At 36.1% G+C, this 16,739-nt stretch overlaps 1 protein-coding gene across 2 annotated transcripts in view; it reads left to right on the top strand.

The window, feature by feature from the left end:
- LOC121431717 (zinc finger SWIM domain-containing protein 8-like) overlaps window positions 1-16,739 on the top strand; it is a 53,785-nt gene that overhangs the window by 15,320 nt on the left and 21,726 nt on the right. For both annotated transcript variants that reach the window (XM_041629378.1, XM_041629377.1), the window contains exons 2-6: window positions 5,755-5,899; window positions 12,254-12,348; window positions 13,345-13,637; window positions 15,213-15,415; window positions 15,959-16,160. In XM_041629378.1, coding sequence (XP_041485312.1) covers window positions 5,755-5,899; window positions 12,254-12,348; window positions 13,345-13,637; window positions 15,213-15,415; window positions 15,959-16,160 — 938 coding nt within the window. The remainder of the gene's footprint in view (window positions 1-5,754; window positions 5,900-12,253; window positions 12,349-13,344; window positions 13,638-15,212; window positions 15,416-15,958; window positions 16,161-16,739) is intronic.

Genomic DNA, 16,739 nt, shown 5'->3' with positions numbered 1-16,739 from the left:
ATGTTGGGGTTTTTTGTTGAATAACCATCATATCTCTGTAAGTTTATTGGTCTAGTTCATAAAAAGTGGACATAAGAGTAACCATGTATTACTGAACATCTTGTGTGAGTTAGAGTAGTATTCAAAGTCAGCACTGCTGCTATATTGAACCGCGTGATGCAGGTGAGACGGCCAGAGGCATTCCACTTGTATGTGTTAGCAAGTACTTGTACCATTTCTCGTTTCAGTGCAAACTTTACCCCCAAATGCCCCTCACGAACGTGTTCTGTGCCCCTTTCACCCAAGAAGGACCAATTTTACAGTGTATGTGTGAGCAAGTGTCCCCTTGCATTTTTGTTAGTTCTCTTTCTCGTATCAGTGCCCCTTTTCACTCAAGAGAAGTGCCCCTCACGGACATGTTCTGTGCCCCCCTTTCACCTACATGTACATGTAAGGACCAATTTTATGTGTGAGCAAGTGCCCCCTTGCCTTCTTGCAAGTGCCCTGTTTTGAATCAGTGCCTGTTTTGACTCAAGAAAAGTGCTCCTCACAAACAAGTTCTGTGCTCCTTTCATACCTGAGATTGCTGAGAAGGACCCATCTTATGCTGTTAGCAAGTGCCCCTTTGCCTTCTATGCCCCTATCAAAATACCCTATCTGTTCAAACCGGCTAGACCCCCCAAAAGAAATTGGTCAAGCAACTCTGTCAATTTAGTCTAATAATTCAAATGCAAAACAAAAGATTCCATTATACATGTAGTCCACTCCCCTACTTCATCGATCTGCTGAAATGGCAAAAAAAAACCAACTTGATAACCCTAGTTGGTTTTGCTCACCCATTCTCTAACACGCATTTTTTTAAACCTTTGTAATAATGTAAACTTCTTCATAATCAAATACTGTATACACTCTCTTGCTGGGTTGATTGCTTGTGATTTTTGTCTCACCTGCATAGCAGAGTGAGACTATAGGCGCCGCTTTTCCGACGGCAGCGGCGTCAACATCAAATCTTAACCTGAGGTTAAGTTTTTGAAATAACATCATAACTTAGAAAGTATGTGGACCTACATTTGTAGCTCATGAAACTTGGCCATAAGGTTAATCAAGTATTACTGAACATCCTATTAGAGTTTCATGTCACATGACCAAGGTCAAAGGTCATTTAGGGTCAATTAATTTAGACCATGTTGGAGGAATCAACATCCAAATCTTAACCTGAGGTTAAGTTTTTGAAATGTCATCATAACTTAGAAAATATATGGACCTAGTTCATGAAACTGGACATAAGGTTAATCAAGTATCACTGAACATCCTGTTCGAGTTTCAGGTCACATGATCAAGGTCAAAGGTCATGTAAGGTCAATGAACTTTGGCCATGTTGGGGTTTTTTGTTGAATAACCATCTCTGTAAGTTTATTGGTCTAGTTCATAAAAATTAGACATAAGAGTAACCATGTATCACTGAACATCTTGTGTGAGTTAGAGTAGTTTTCAAAGTCAGCACTGCTGCTATATTGAACCGTGTGATGCAGGTGAGACGGCCAGAGGCATTCCACTTGTTAGAATTTGCTTTCCTTTGTTCTATTAAACAAAGGCTATTGAAATTTTATAATAACCATATACTGTATGGTGTCGCCTTGAATTTATCTTTCTATTGATTTTGTTTTTAATTTATGAATATAATGTACATGTAGCACATTATGGCCACAATCAGTACATAAATCATCAATACCTGATGTATAATTAGATTTATTTTGACCTCCTGAATATGATTTTCTTTTCTTTTGCCAGTTGATTTCATTACGCATTCTTCATGTCTATTTTGTGCAATAAAATGAATGCAATTTACAATTCACTTTACACTCAAAAGTCAAAACTCCTAATTTGTAATTTGATCTGTTATAATGAAAATCTTTTTGTAATTTGATATATTAATAAAGAATATATTTTTATAATCTTTTTGTGTAATTTGCATGTATGTATTGAAATGCTCATCATTTATTTATTTAAGGTGTACTCTTTGTAAGCATGTACATGTATATTTCAGCCACTGGCTGCCAATCATGTACATGTACATGTATTGCCAGTAAAACATTTTTGTTATAAAAATGTCAAAATTTCTGCTTGCTTACATGTACTTGTCTCGCAGCTTCTTATAAATTTTATGTGATATGACATATCTAATCTAAGTCGTTTTTTTCTTTGGAATATTAAAGATAGTGCCCTTTTCAAAGGAAAACGTGCCCTTTTCCCCTCTCCCCCCCTCCACTTTCAACTTCACTCTGCCGCCCCTGCCTGTATTGAAACTTTAGTATGTAAACCTTATGATTAATATGAAATCTTCATATTAAAAGCTTATCTTTATTGTAGCAGGTGTATCTGAAAATTCAGATCAAAGAATAATAGAAAATCATCCTTATGGCAGATTTGACATGACAGACCAGGATATGCATATTACAGATGGCCTGTATTCACACAAAATTGTTGTTTTGAAGTTCCATTTTCAGCATTATAGGTGTCAGCATTATTGTATCCCCTGAACAGTGTTTTGAGGATACTACAGTACATACAGGATTTGGCTGCGTCCGCCACAGAGATTTCCTTGTGAGCACTCTACCAGCTCTGAATATCTTCAAATTTGGCATGAAGGTCCATTATGGCAAAGCAAAGCCGTCTATCGATTTTGGTGTGGGCGGAGACATCGTTGCCATGGTAATGAGTTTTTGTGGATTTTCCTTGTGAGTGCTCTACTGGCTGTGTTTCTTCTCTGATCATCTTCAAATTTGTCATGAAGGTCCATTATTTTAAAGCAAAACCGCCTACTGATTTTGATGGAGGTGCTACTGGAGAATATTTTAGGTTCTGCAGAGCCACGCTGCTGCGTCATATTATTGTCATCAAATTTGGTACCCAGAGGCAAAATGTGGGCAGCAGGGTCATTGTTGCCATGATAATTGTATTTATTTGTCAAATTTCTGTGTGAGCTCTATTATTGCAATGATGGATGATGCGGTGGGTTCGGGGGATACATGTACATGTGCTCGGCTGCGCGACCCGCCGCATTTCTAGTTCTTGTTTGATTTTTAACTGTTTTCCTGATCAACTTTTTGTTTTGCTGGATTTGGTCTTTAATTTTCTACATGTACAATGTACATGTGGAGCGTTGTGGCCCAGTGGATAAGTCTTCTGACTTTGAAACAGAGGGTCGTGGGTTCGAATCCCAGCCATGGTGTAATTTCCTTTACAGCAAGAAATTTATCCACATTGTGCTGCACTTGACCCAGGTGAGGTGAATGGGTACCCGGCAGGATTAATTCCTTGAATGCATGAGCGGTGAAAGGCAGCTCAAGCTAAAGCGAGGGTAATAATGATAATAACTCCCTCGGAATAGAATATTTCTAGATAGATGGCGCTATATAAATGCCTATTAAATTATTATACACATACAACCTACATCATGTACAATCAACCACATAATAAAAGAATAATTAATTTATCATCAGGTTTATGAATATATTGTGGTATACATGTACATGTAGCTTGTAGTTTTATGAAAAAAAATCAACAAGGTATTACTCTGTGTGTATACAGTACACATTTATACATATTGTATGATAAGTAGGCAGTACAAGCCATGCAACCCCCGCATTACCATCCTATAAAATTTGTGATTATTGTGTCAATATTTCTCATCACATTTTTCCATATATACACATCCAATGCAGAAAGTCTGGCTGGCATGGTCATGCATGGATAATGAAATTACCATGGTAACCCTTGTAGTGTATAGAGTACTGCTGTCAAGTGGAGTGTGTGAACATGTATGAATGTACCCTTGGGTGGGTGTGTCTCTGCGCACCTGATTCTGTCTGTACATGCAGGAGGCTCTCTGTATACACCTGTACATGTATACTGGGGTACTGTATTTTGTTTACATCTACATGTAGGCCTACTGTCTGTGCTCACACCTGAAATAATTATTAAATTTCATGTTTACGTTTTGATATGATAGCCTGTACCTGTGCATGCATTCTTTGGTCCTTGTCTACAAATCTACAGAAATTAATTTGTTCCATAGCCAGTTTAGGCCTACATGTACATGTACATACATTGTGCATGTACATGTACATACCCAGTTAATATATGTTTATGTCAACATTCATGTACATGTATGTGCATGGGCATTAGTAGCCCCCCTTTTTTTAATACATTTTAACATGTGATGTACTTGTAGGGCCTGTCTTTTCAGATGTTTCCAGAGCTACAGTATACAGTGTACTTTCAAAATTGCTCTCCTTTCTTTAAATTGGCATGGTGTCATTTGACATCATCAGACACTCATAATTGTTATGAATGTATACATGTAGGCCTACATGTACATTTATATAAAGGGCAATCAATATCAGGAAGAACCTGGGGAGAACAATGGATTTATGCCACTAACAATAGGGCAGGAGATATAAATAAAGGAGGAATAAAATCCACATTACAGGTGAAGACAATATTTTGTCTTAATGTTTTCATGTAAAGTCATTATTATAGTATTTTCATTATCATTATTATGACAGGGAATAATTCTACTTCTCATATTTGATTAGCATAAGGTGATACTAAGAGAAAAGCTTTCAACTATGCTCTGAACAGTTCTACATGTATGTCAAAACTTGCTACACAAATGAAATTTTGTGTAGCGATCACACAATTATATGGAGCAAATTGCAACGCGATACCAGGAAAATTATTCCCTGTATCATTATTATTATTACTATTATTATTACATTATTATTATCAGTATTTTATCATTATCATTATACTTGTTTTTTTTATATTTGATTTATTGAAATGAAATGAATGAAAACAAAAATATACTGGTGGGTGTTTCATAAAGCTGTTCCTAAGATACGAATGACTTTACGCACGACTGGTGAACCTTTCTTGTGCTATGTGATATCCCTTTTTAATTGATTTATGACCTAAGAACATGTTCCAGTCATGTGTAAAGCTGTTCGTAACTTAACGAACAGCTTTATGTTCAAAACACCCACTGGGTATATTCATCATAAGTAATATGCATGTAACTTTGTAGAGGCATCACTCTTTAAAGGACAAGTCCACCCCAACAAAAATTTGATTTGAATAAAAAGAGAAAAATTCAACAAGCATAACACCGAAAATTTCATCAAAATCGGATGTAAAATAAGAAAGTTATGACATTTTAAAGTTTCGCTTTATTTCTCAAAAACAGTGATATGCACATCTCGGTCGGTATGCAAATGAGGGAACTGATGACATCACTATCTCACTATTTCTTTTGTATTTAATTATATGAAATATGAAATATTTTGATTTTCTCGTCATTGTCATGTGAAATGAAGTTTCATTCCTCCCTGAGCATGTGGAATTCCATTATTTTAACATTTTGTGCTTCAGGCAAGGAGGTCCTAATCATCAAATTCGTAAAAATTGAAATATTGTATAATTCAAACAATAAAAAACAAACCAAATAGTGAGTGAGTGACGTCATCGACTCTCATTTGGATGTAACTGGCTCGTTCATATGACTATTTTGTTAAAAATAAGCGAAACTTTAAAATGTCATAACTTTCTTATTTTACATCCGATTTTGATGAAATTTTCAGCATTGTGCTTGTCTGATTTTTCTCTATTGATTCAAATCAACATTTTTCTGAGGTGGACTTGACCTTTAATATGCTATCTCTTCAATCTCTTCATTCTTTGCTCTCTAATTCTTATTGATTGTGTTTTCTTTTCTAGTCCCCTCATTGGTTGAGCTGACAGCGAAGACTACCGCCCTCCACATCCCGTTTGAAGTTGTGGAACGTGTCTACCCCCCTGTTCCTGAAAATCTTCAGCTCCGCATTGCTTTCTGGAGCTTTCCTGAGAATGAGGAGGATATCAGGTAAATGTCCTTGCATACAGAGATATTGAACTGGGGGGGGGGGGGGGGGGGGGGCTATATAAAGGGGTACATGTAAGCACTCTACATGTAGGTTGAAAATGATAGAATTTGAACAAATAAAAAATTATCAGACAAACAAAAACACTGAAAAATTAATCAAAATTTAATGGGAATTACAAAGTTATGGCATTTTCGGTAAAAATTGTTCTATGTATGTACACATTCAGTGAGCAAACTGATGTTGTTTTCCACTTGTTTATTATTTGATATTATGTTTATTCAAATTTTTTTCATCCAAGAATTAATAGAAATGGATTGATAACAGATTTGATGCATTTCCTATTCATTGCTGCAACTTATTTTATTACAAGGAAGACATACCCTACCCACATGAAAAATATGAATTATTTATGAGTTCATGTAATAACATGAGAAAATGGAAAGTGGAGACATGCCATCATTAGCCGAACTACATGTGTATATAAACTTAGTCATGACGATGTGCGTATTACTGTTTTCACAAAATATTGCTAAACTTAAAATTCAATATTAAACTTCATTATTTTTTATCAGTTTATGATGAGATTTTCAGCATTTTTGCTTGGTAAATTTTTCATGTAACTTTTTATTTTCAGCCTTGAGTACCCCTTTAATATTCCTAATCATGCCTATATATAAAACTGCTCTAGATTGCAAAATATACCCATTCCAGTCAAATTGTCATTGGTTTCAGAGCAAAAGGCATTTTTTAATGAACAGAGGCTACAAAATAGCCCCCTTTGAAAATACAATTTTGTTGTTGGCAACAATGAAAATCAAGTCACTAAAAAGTCTGCCAATATTCAGAATATTCTTACAAGCATAAGAGAATTCAGTGGAGTTTTCTAGTCAGAATCTGACAAACAAAGAAGAAGAAAAGGTCATCATTGCACAGGATCACCATCATGAAGATTAGGTACATGGTCCATGATGTAGGCCATCATGTAATATGAGCTGTTCATAGTATGATAGAGTACAATGTATGGGTGAGACTGAAATGTGAGTAGGCCTATATATTGTGCATTGTATAGGCCTATACCATCACTATCACAAAAAAATATAAAGTGGATATTCAATACAATAATAACAACCCTTCGGTACAGAATATCACATTCAGTGTCACTAATTTTCTGTACATGTACAATTGCGTACGTGTATGTGTATGCATGTATGCACATTTTATGGGCCAACAGTGTTCATAAGGTGTGAATCTATGTGCAAAGGTATACTGAAAGTGTGCGGACATAAATTATGCTGGAGCTTGAAGATGTGTAGCGTTCATGGTCAAGAACATGGTAGGGGCCCAAGTACATGTACATGTGATACCTGTATGTACAGTACATGTACAATGTATGACCAGTGGGATCATCAACGTCTACTACTGATCTGCAAACTTCCTCCCCCCCCACCTCTTATCCCTACCGATCTGATACTACATGTATGATGTACAGACTAACCCTTTACCTGTAGGATCAACAAGGTTTGCTACTTACATGTATCTACCCCTCCCTCCCCTCCATCCTGTATCCCCTCAAGTACTGCAGATCCGTTATCATCCCTCCCTTTCACCCCCTATCCCTGAAAGGGGTGGTCCAGCCTGGAGATATTTATATCTCAATAAAACAGAGTAAAATTCACAGAGCAAAATGCTGAAAATTTGATCAAAATCGGATAACAAATTATAACAAAGTTATTGAATTTCAAAGATTTGCATTATTCCGGTGAAACAGTTCGAGGCATGTCTTTATGAATATTCATTAGGTGGGGTGATGATGTCATATCTCCACTTGATCTTTTGTATTTCATTATATGAAATTAGGTTTTGGTATACCAAGAACTAAAACAATTGAACTGGCAACTGATTAAGTGCATTAGTTAGGCCTATTGCTGCAATTTATTTCATCATAATGGAGACACATCATTTACACATATATGAAAAAATGAAACATTTATGATTTCATGTGATAACTTAAGGAAAAGGAAAGTGGAGATGTGACATCATCAACACCTCTAATGAATATTCATGACGATGTTCCTTAAACTGTTTTCACAAAATATTGATAAACTTTAAAATTCAATATCTTCGTTATGTGTTATCCGATTTTGATGAAATTTTCAGAATTTTGCTCAGTGAATTATACTCTATTTATTTAGATATAAATACTTTCAGCCCGGACCATCCCTTGAAGTACAAGTACTGCAGGCAAATCCAGTGGGTAGGATCAGCAATGCACTGCTCATCCCCCCCCCCCCCTCAATCCATCCCCTACCCCTCAAGTACTGCAGATAAACCCAGTAGCATAGGATCATGCTACATGTAGGATAAACAAGATCAGTTACTGACCCCCCCCCCATCCATCCCCTACCCTTCAAGTAATGCAGATAAACCCATCAGCCTATGATAAACAAGATCAGTTACTGATCCCCCCACCCATCACCTACCCCCCTCAAGAACTGTTGCAGACAAAACATGACCTCATAAGGTGACAGACCAGGCCAAGTCAAGACCTGGTTTCCTGCTGTTTGTTTCTCTCAAGCTGTCTCACTTTCTGAAATCCAGCTCATATATAGGCTTGTGGTTGGACTGAGATACAGGCAATGGATTAATATTCTGTGTGAGAGATGATATCACATTGTACATACATTAGATAGCCAGGGCTGTGTGACAACACTAACATATATACATGTAGATGTCACCAATTCTGTAGGTTTTGTTATAATAGTACACATAGAAAGAGGTCAATTCAATAAAAATACCCTTTGACAATAAATAGTCTGTAATAATGTGTTGATTTTTTTCATGAAGGAAAGAAAATGCCATTGTACAGGTAGACTTTAAAAGAAATTTTAAAGGTCCTAGGTTGTTTTCATTCCATGAAAAGTAACAACTTTTATGTGATATTAACAAAAATGTTTCATTGAGTTTTATTTCCAGTGAGAATAAAATTATTATAGAATACACTGTAGTAGAAGTAAAGAGACAGAGAATGATGAGAGGGAGAGTGAGGATGGCAACATCCAGGAGAAGGAGGAGGTAGCAACAAAGAACAAGACCTATTTGAAAGAGAGAGGGAATAAAGTAGTAGAAAATAGAAGAAAAAAAACTACATCACAAAGATGATATTATAGGACTAGCCAAATCATATACCATTCTGGTAGACTGCACACATTGTTAGATTCTATTCTTGTTCATTCAAATGATGATGTACAGATCAGTGGAGGGTACAATGTAGATATGGGGTACAAGGGATGCACGCCCCCCCCCCCCTATATTTTGATATTGTCCAGAACATACAGTACATACATGTATTAATATAGCCAATTCTAAGAAAATTGTCATGTATGCCCATCTATAGCTGTAAAGTACATGTATTTCAAAATTTTATTCTTTGTGCCCCCTCTATTTCAAAATCCTGGATTCACCAATGTAAATCATAATGTTCAAAGCTGAACCAATAAAGATACTCTACATATTACAAACTTGCCTTGAACTTTCTCTCACTTTGAATTGATAGAGTGAAGCCATTTGGTGTAAACTCAATATGCCTTTTGGCCTCTCACCCTATGCCTGTCTATGAGGACCTCCTGTCTCATTTTAGTGACTTTCTGAAAACACAAAACAATGCTGTATACTTGTTCTTTAGTACTAGGCTTGTATATCTTGAACTGCTACATTGGGTGATCTCAAGTCTGGTGTTTGTGTTGGAAGCACAATTTGGATTTAGTTTCCTAGCTCCAAAACCTATTCTGAATTCACACAAATAATAATACAGATCACAATATTGACAGTTCAACACCCCGTGACTGTGAATGACTTTTCAGGATCATTTTCATTTTATTTGGTGTTACATGTAAATATGTGTAAAAATTGACCTGACATGGACACCAAAAGGTCAACACTGAATTTCAAATAACCCATTGCATTGTTGATAATAATAATGAGTAATAATGATAATAATAATAATATAATAATATATGATATTAACATTATATTTTATATTATAGTTATATTTGTATAGCGCTACAATACATACTTCAAAGCACTTTATTTTGCAATCGGATCCTGGCATGCCTAAACACAATATTTATGTACTTTCTCCACTCCCTGGGGAGCATTCCAACAAGAATCTCAATACTCAATTGCTAGGCACACAGTTTTTCACATCCTACTGGGTAGCCATTTGACACCTGGTTGGAGAATGTCAAAGTGTACATGTATGTGAACAAATTATGTTTTCTCACTCACATAACAAATTTTTCACTTTTGCATACATTGATTTAAAAAAATCTTTTTTATGGAAATTATATTGTCTAATCCCCATATTGAAAGTTTTCTCTTTTTTAAGTCCAAACATTTTGACAGAGGTTTGAAGCTTGCCATCAATTTGTATGAGTTTAACTTATCTGAATTTTGTTTTACAACCACTGCAACTCAACAAATTGTACAATTTCCTTTTAATACTTGTATGTTGAAGCAGCAACACCGTGAAACTATAATTGATGTTGCTTTGTAACTGCAGTCAAGTGTGTGAAGAGGGTAAGGACTCATAAAAAGTAGCTCAATACTTCAAGGGTTTCTTAGGGCATGAGTATGTGAGAGAGATGACGATGTAGTGAGATAATGCTTTTTTCTCTTAAAAAATGCAAATAAAAAAAGAAAAATGTCAACTTTCTTTACATGTAGTAGCGCAGTGCACGCTAATGGCATTTATGTGGGAAGGCAACGATTTTTCGGTTGGTGAGACTCTCAGACCTTGGGTGAAGGCGAGTGACGCTTTTTAGAACCTACATATAGCTTTCACTGCTTGCTATGAACTATTGATGGGTTTACTTCCAACAAAGTCGTCTAATGCCAATTCATCCAATGCCAACTCGTCTACTATCATTTGTTCTATCATAAGTCCGTCCACTCACCACATGGTCCACTTTCATTTAGTCTAATGCCATTCCGTCTAATAACCAGTTGGTCCAATGGCCATCTAGTCCATATACCATTTGGTCTAAAGTGAACTAAGTGTTAAATTGTGCAAAATGAATGAAAATGAAATGGATGTTAATAGACCAACTGGGTATGAGACGAAATGGTCGGAGACAAAATGGTGATTAGACAAAGTGATGATTGGACCAAATGGTTACAGGACCTACATGTAATGGATGTTAGACAAAATGTTGAAGGACAGAATTGCATTAGACTTTATAATCAGACCATGTGGTTAGTGGACGAGTTGGCAGTAGACGAATTGGCAATTTACCTTTGTGATGTGCCAATATGCGCTGTCGACATTGATGACATCATGGGAATGATACGTTGGTTCCTATGGTAAAGGGTTCATTAATGCGAATGATACGCCTTCTGATTGGCTTCTACCTCTCGGGTAGTAGATTCAAGCTGGGAACAGCGGCAAGCATTCATAATTCAAACCTGGTGGTGTAAGTATGACTTACAGTCGCAGTTAAATGCCTTGTTACATACGGTATAAAAGACATAACCTCAATAGGCAGATCATAGCTCCATGGGCAGATCATGCAAAGAGAACGCATACTACTGCGTATATCAATAAATAAAATCGTTGCAATTCATGTACATGTATGCATCGGCATTTAAGTGCAGCTCTCAGGGCAGCTCTCAGGGTGTGTTTATGCTTCCATTGCGGAGACAAAATCAGCGTTTTCAAACCTTGTTTCAGAACGCCGATCGCAAACATGGTGGGAGTGCTGTTCATGCTTAGTGTTTCGGAGGCGAAATCGGGATCTGCAGCTGGCTTCACATCATAATTTTCGTTGAGCAGGAAAGCGAGGTCAAATCGGGCACGCCCTTTTCCAGTGTTATGGTCACCTATTATTTTAACTTTGAATAATTTCTGATAGTACCTGTAAATGAATATTCATATTAAAGACATGCCTAGAACTGTTTCAACGGAAAAATTCAAGTCTTTAGAATTCAATAACTTTGTTATTTTCCGATTTTGATCAAATTATCAGCATTTTGCTAATTTGCTCTGTGAATTTTACTCTATTCATTGAGATATTTCCAGATCATTCCGTTAAAGGCTATGTGGCTACCTTGTTCACTTGGGTTTGAGCGATTAGTCTCTTTTTTATGAGTCACTTGTTTTTTGTTATAGGCCTACATGTATCGGACATACATGTAGGACCTTGTCAAAAGGCTACCATTCCTAAACCAGCAGTAGACCACTTTTAAATTTGATGCCCTTACCTATGCCTTTTATGGTAACTAACCTATCTGGCACATATCCTACTTAGTGTAGATAAGGTTTTTTATCAAATCTTTGTTATTTTTGTGTCTTTGTTTAGACTATACTCCTGCCTTGCTAATGGAAGCCCTGATGAGTTCCAGAGGGGTGAGCATATGGTCAGGAACAAAGCCGTCAAAGATGTTCTTCAAATTGGTAAGCCAGTACTTCCAAACAGGGGAGTATTTCATGAAACAGTTACTGAAATACTGAAATCTTTACATCTGATTGGCTGACATAGATAAAACTATCATGAAATGCTTCTTTGACCTAATTAGTGCTGATCCATCCCATTTGCAGGAATTTATCTCCTTTGTTTTCTGTGGCTTACACAAGAAAATTAAATTTATTGTAAACAAAATAATAACAGGCATATAGATGTACCTGTATATTTACTATCAATCTTTTTTGTCTTTTTGTTTAAACTTTTAGCTGTGTAGTCTTTGATATAGATCTTGCTTTATTTATATGAAACAGCTGTCTCTGGTGATTGGCTTTCTATAATCATTGTCTTATAATGCTTTACAGGTGTGACAACAAGATAAAGATTGATGAAACGTATTTCCTTTGTAAAATGCTATAGCACTAGCAGGATTTGGTCTTAAACATGTGTTCCATGTTTCTCTTTACATATTTCCCTAAAGTTATTAAAGTGTCATAAGTACCAGCACAATAGCATATCCTGTTTACTAGGAACTGTTTATAAATATTAGGATCAGGATAAAGATAATGACTATGATACCCTTGTGATTTGTTCTAAATTAGAGATAGTGCATGTGCTTTCATTAAATTCCATAGTGTCTCCAGTTACAAAGAAGTGTTTGTTTTATGTTTTTTAATATTTCATTTCAGAAGTTCATAGGAGAGGAGTGATCCATCCTTCAAATCTAATACTCTAGTAAAGAGGTGAAAAAATATGTTGGTATTTATCAACTCGCCAGCCCATATGGCTGTACAGAAATTTCAAGGGCTCTTTTTGTTGCTCTTTATAGTTTTAGGGCATTTGGGGAGCAAATTCGCCCCAAGCGACATGTATTATTTCACCTGCTCAGAGTGACTATTAGTATGTATTATAGGAAGTTATGATATGCATGAACTTTTTCAATGGTAAATATTTAGATATCTTCACAATGTTTGTGATTTTCCCTACAGGATTTCACCTGAGTGGGACTGTAGTACCATCCCATCCCATGACCCAACAGCACGGTACAAGCGCAACCTTCAACGTCGCCATCACCTTTGACCGTAGACGCATCTCCTCTTGCAGCTGTACATGCAGTTCGGCCAGTAAATGGTGTAGTCACGTGGTGGCGCTGTGTCTCTACCGAATCCATCATCCGTCGTCCGTCTGTCTTCGTGCTCCTGTTTCAGAATCCCTGTCGAGACTTCATAGAGAACAGCTTCAAAAGTTTGCCCAATATCTCATCAGTGAATTCCCTCGTTTGGTATGTCTGTTTGATCTCTAATTCTTAGATTGTGAATTAAGAATTTATTTTACACTTCAGCATTTAATCTTTTACCATTAACCATTCAAACGTGTAGTAGTAGTGATATACATGTACATTGCTGTTTCTGTTAATATTTTGATACCTTTTTTCAGTGCTCTTGAATTTTCCAGAGGCTTTTATGATAGGGAAAGCTGAGGAAGTTACCAATCTCAAATTAAGTTCAGAATCTTTATGTATTTGATTTATTCATTTCTTCATTCATTCATTCATTTGTTTGTTTGTTTGTTTGTTCGTTCAATATTTATTCATTTATTTTATTTATACATTTATTTATTCAATTTAAGTATTTGTATTATCATTATTATTATTATTTATTTATTTATTTTTTTTTTTGGGGGGGGGAGGGGGTTATGTCTTTGGCAGTAATCTTTCATTAATACATGTACATCATGAACAAAAGGCTCCATCACTTTCTCTGAGGTCTCATTTCTTGATGTGCAACACAGATGTAAAACAAATTTTTGACATATGGCAAACATACACCTGCCCAATAGCATATCCCAAAGCCAATTTAGACTACAAAAACATTAAACTGAATTTGTATGGAGATATTGAAGCAAATGGAGCATGCAGACTAAAGCACAATGTTGGATAAAGAAAGCTGAGATGCACTGTTAAAGAGGATTATGTTTTATTCATTTGGCAATCATACTGATTCCTCATCACTTTTGATATTTATTTGACATACTGCTTGTAAAGGCATTTGACAGAACTTACAGAATTACAAGTGTATCTGCATGTTCTAGGAACAGATATTTTCTCCTTTACATGTGTACTTTTAACATGATTTCCTTTTATACGAACTTTTTAATACTCGATGCTATCAGTGGGAAAGTCTGATTTATTTCATGTGTTACACACAAAACATATGGGACTAGGATCAATGAAATTTAGAAGTCTGAATGAATTTTTTTTTCCAACTACAAAACATCCCTGAAATCATTATTTTACACTAACACTGTCTTTTCCCTTTTGGGTATGTCAGTTTGCATTGCTTTGGTGTTGTTGTAGATGCAGTGACTCAGTGATAAACAGCTAGGTCTGTGTTGTCAGCAGAATATTGTAAACTTGGTTGACATTTCTAGCTCAATGAGACAATGAAGGCTTACATTCTCAATTTTATTTGCAACTGTATCTCAGAAACATAAAGCGTGTTATGCTTTAAATAATGTAAATATGTGAAAATGTATTAATGACTCTGGATCGAGTCAAATCACAAAAGAATTACGTATAGATAGATTTGCAAGGGGACACTTCTTTTCATGATGGAGAGGAGATGGCATTTCTTTCTTCACTGAAGAAGAAGCATGAGGCTAGTACTTGAAGTTGGGTAAAAGTACTTGATGATAGTATAATTCTCAATATAATTTGTAAGTATTTACATCTACAGCTCCTTGATGAATTGCTTTTTCTCTCAATGGAGTGCCACCAACAAGGGTTTGTTGTCTTTCTGATCCTAGGATATATCTACAGAATTTAATTCTCGATCTTTATCTTTGTTCAATCTTATAGATCCTACCTACCGCTCAGCGACTCCTTGATGAGTTGCTATTGTCACAAGGTAGTGCTATCAACAAGGTTTGTGGTGCTCCTGATCCCACTGCAGGACCACCAGCTACCGAGATGACTCATTGGTTCTTAGATGAAGCCATCCTTCATGAGAACATCAAGAAAACCTTGATCAGGTTCAGTGGCCCTTCACCCATTGTTTTCAGGTAATATCTCTCTTTACAAGTTTGTACCTACAGTACATGTACCAAACAATCAGAATTTGAAGGAAGTACATACATGTATGTATGTATATTTTCATTCTATTTCATTTATTAGTTTCTGCAATATTTTTCGTATACAAATTTAAAAAAAGAATACAATAATAATACACGTAATATATTACCTGACAAGAAGATATTGAACAAAATTGCATTTTCTATTACATATCAATTTTTAGAAGGTTGCAGGGTTTGCTACTATAAGTTAATCTTGACTGCATGGCAACCCCATATATATCCATATATTTTGGAAAGAAATAAGGGGAATATCTTGCAGATCAAACAAATTCTTATCCTATGCTAACAAGATGCGGCACCCAATGTGGGCTGGGGTATCTTCAGTGAAATTTTCAACTTTGACCTTGAAATTGTTTTCTTGTTATTTTGAATGTGGTAAGCTGCTGAACATATCTGCCACCCTCATTGCAGTCCTTGTAATCTTAAAATTCACCTGCATACTCATTGTCAATCCTTTCTCTCCGACTGTAGTGATGTCAACTCTTTATACCTGTCCTCTACGGCACCTCAAGCAGCTGCAGAATGGACCAACTTGCTTCGACCCCTGAGGGGACGGATGCCTGAGGGTATCTGGAACCTGCTATCTATTGTCAGGGAAATGTACCGTCGACGTGACAGCAATGCCATCTCATTGCTTCGTATTTTAACAGAAGAATGTATCATTTGTGATCAGGTGAGAGTAAGAAATGAAAATGTATGATTTTTTTTGTTATTTACCTGCCTTTGTTGGAGCTTAAATGGCTATGGTTAGAATAAAGAAGCCATGAATACAAAGAAACTGCAAGTAGGGGTTGCTTAGGAAGTGCAAATGCAGTTGCCTGCAGGCAAAAAAATATTTTTTACTTTCAGGGGGCTACTGTTCACAACCTACTGCCTAAATATGCTACATTGGTAAGCTTTAACATGGAAGGGAATGCATATTTTTCAGGGCTCTTTATTGAATTTCCAAGGCTCTTTTGGACCGCCCACTAATTACATTTTGCATCTTCCTATCTGATTAAGGACGTTCCACAGTTTTGTTTGTGCGCATTATGATCTGCGCAAACTTTGCACTCTGCGCGCTGACGTCACAATGGATGAACTGGTGATTTAACCAGCTGTAGGTAATGTGAGCTGATTATTCTCCTTATCTGCACTAACTGCAGATCTGATGTGTTATTTTATGGAGCTAATAAACTGGAATTATTCCATGGACCATTTTTTTTTTATTCCTCTACAATTTCAAAATAGTTTCTCAGTAGTGCAGCAAAGT

The sequence above is a fragment of the Lytechinus variegatus genome, chromosome 18, assembly GCF_018143015.1.
Source record: "Lytechinus variegatus isolate NC3 chromosome 18, Lvar_3.0, whole genome shotgun sequence".
NCBI lineage: Eukaryota > Metazoa > Echinodermata > Echinoidea > Temnopleuroida > Toxopneustidae > Lytechinus > Lytechinus variegatus.
Note: the sequence above shows the minus strand (reverse complement) of the source record. Positions and strands in the feature narration are given on the sequence as shown.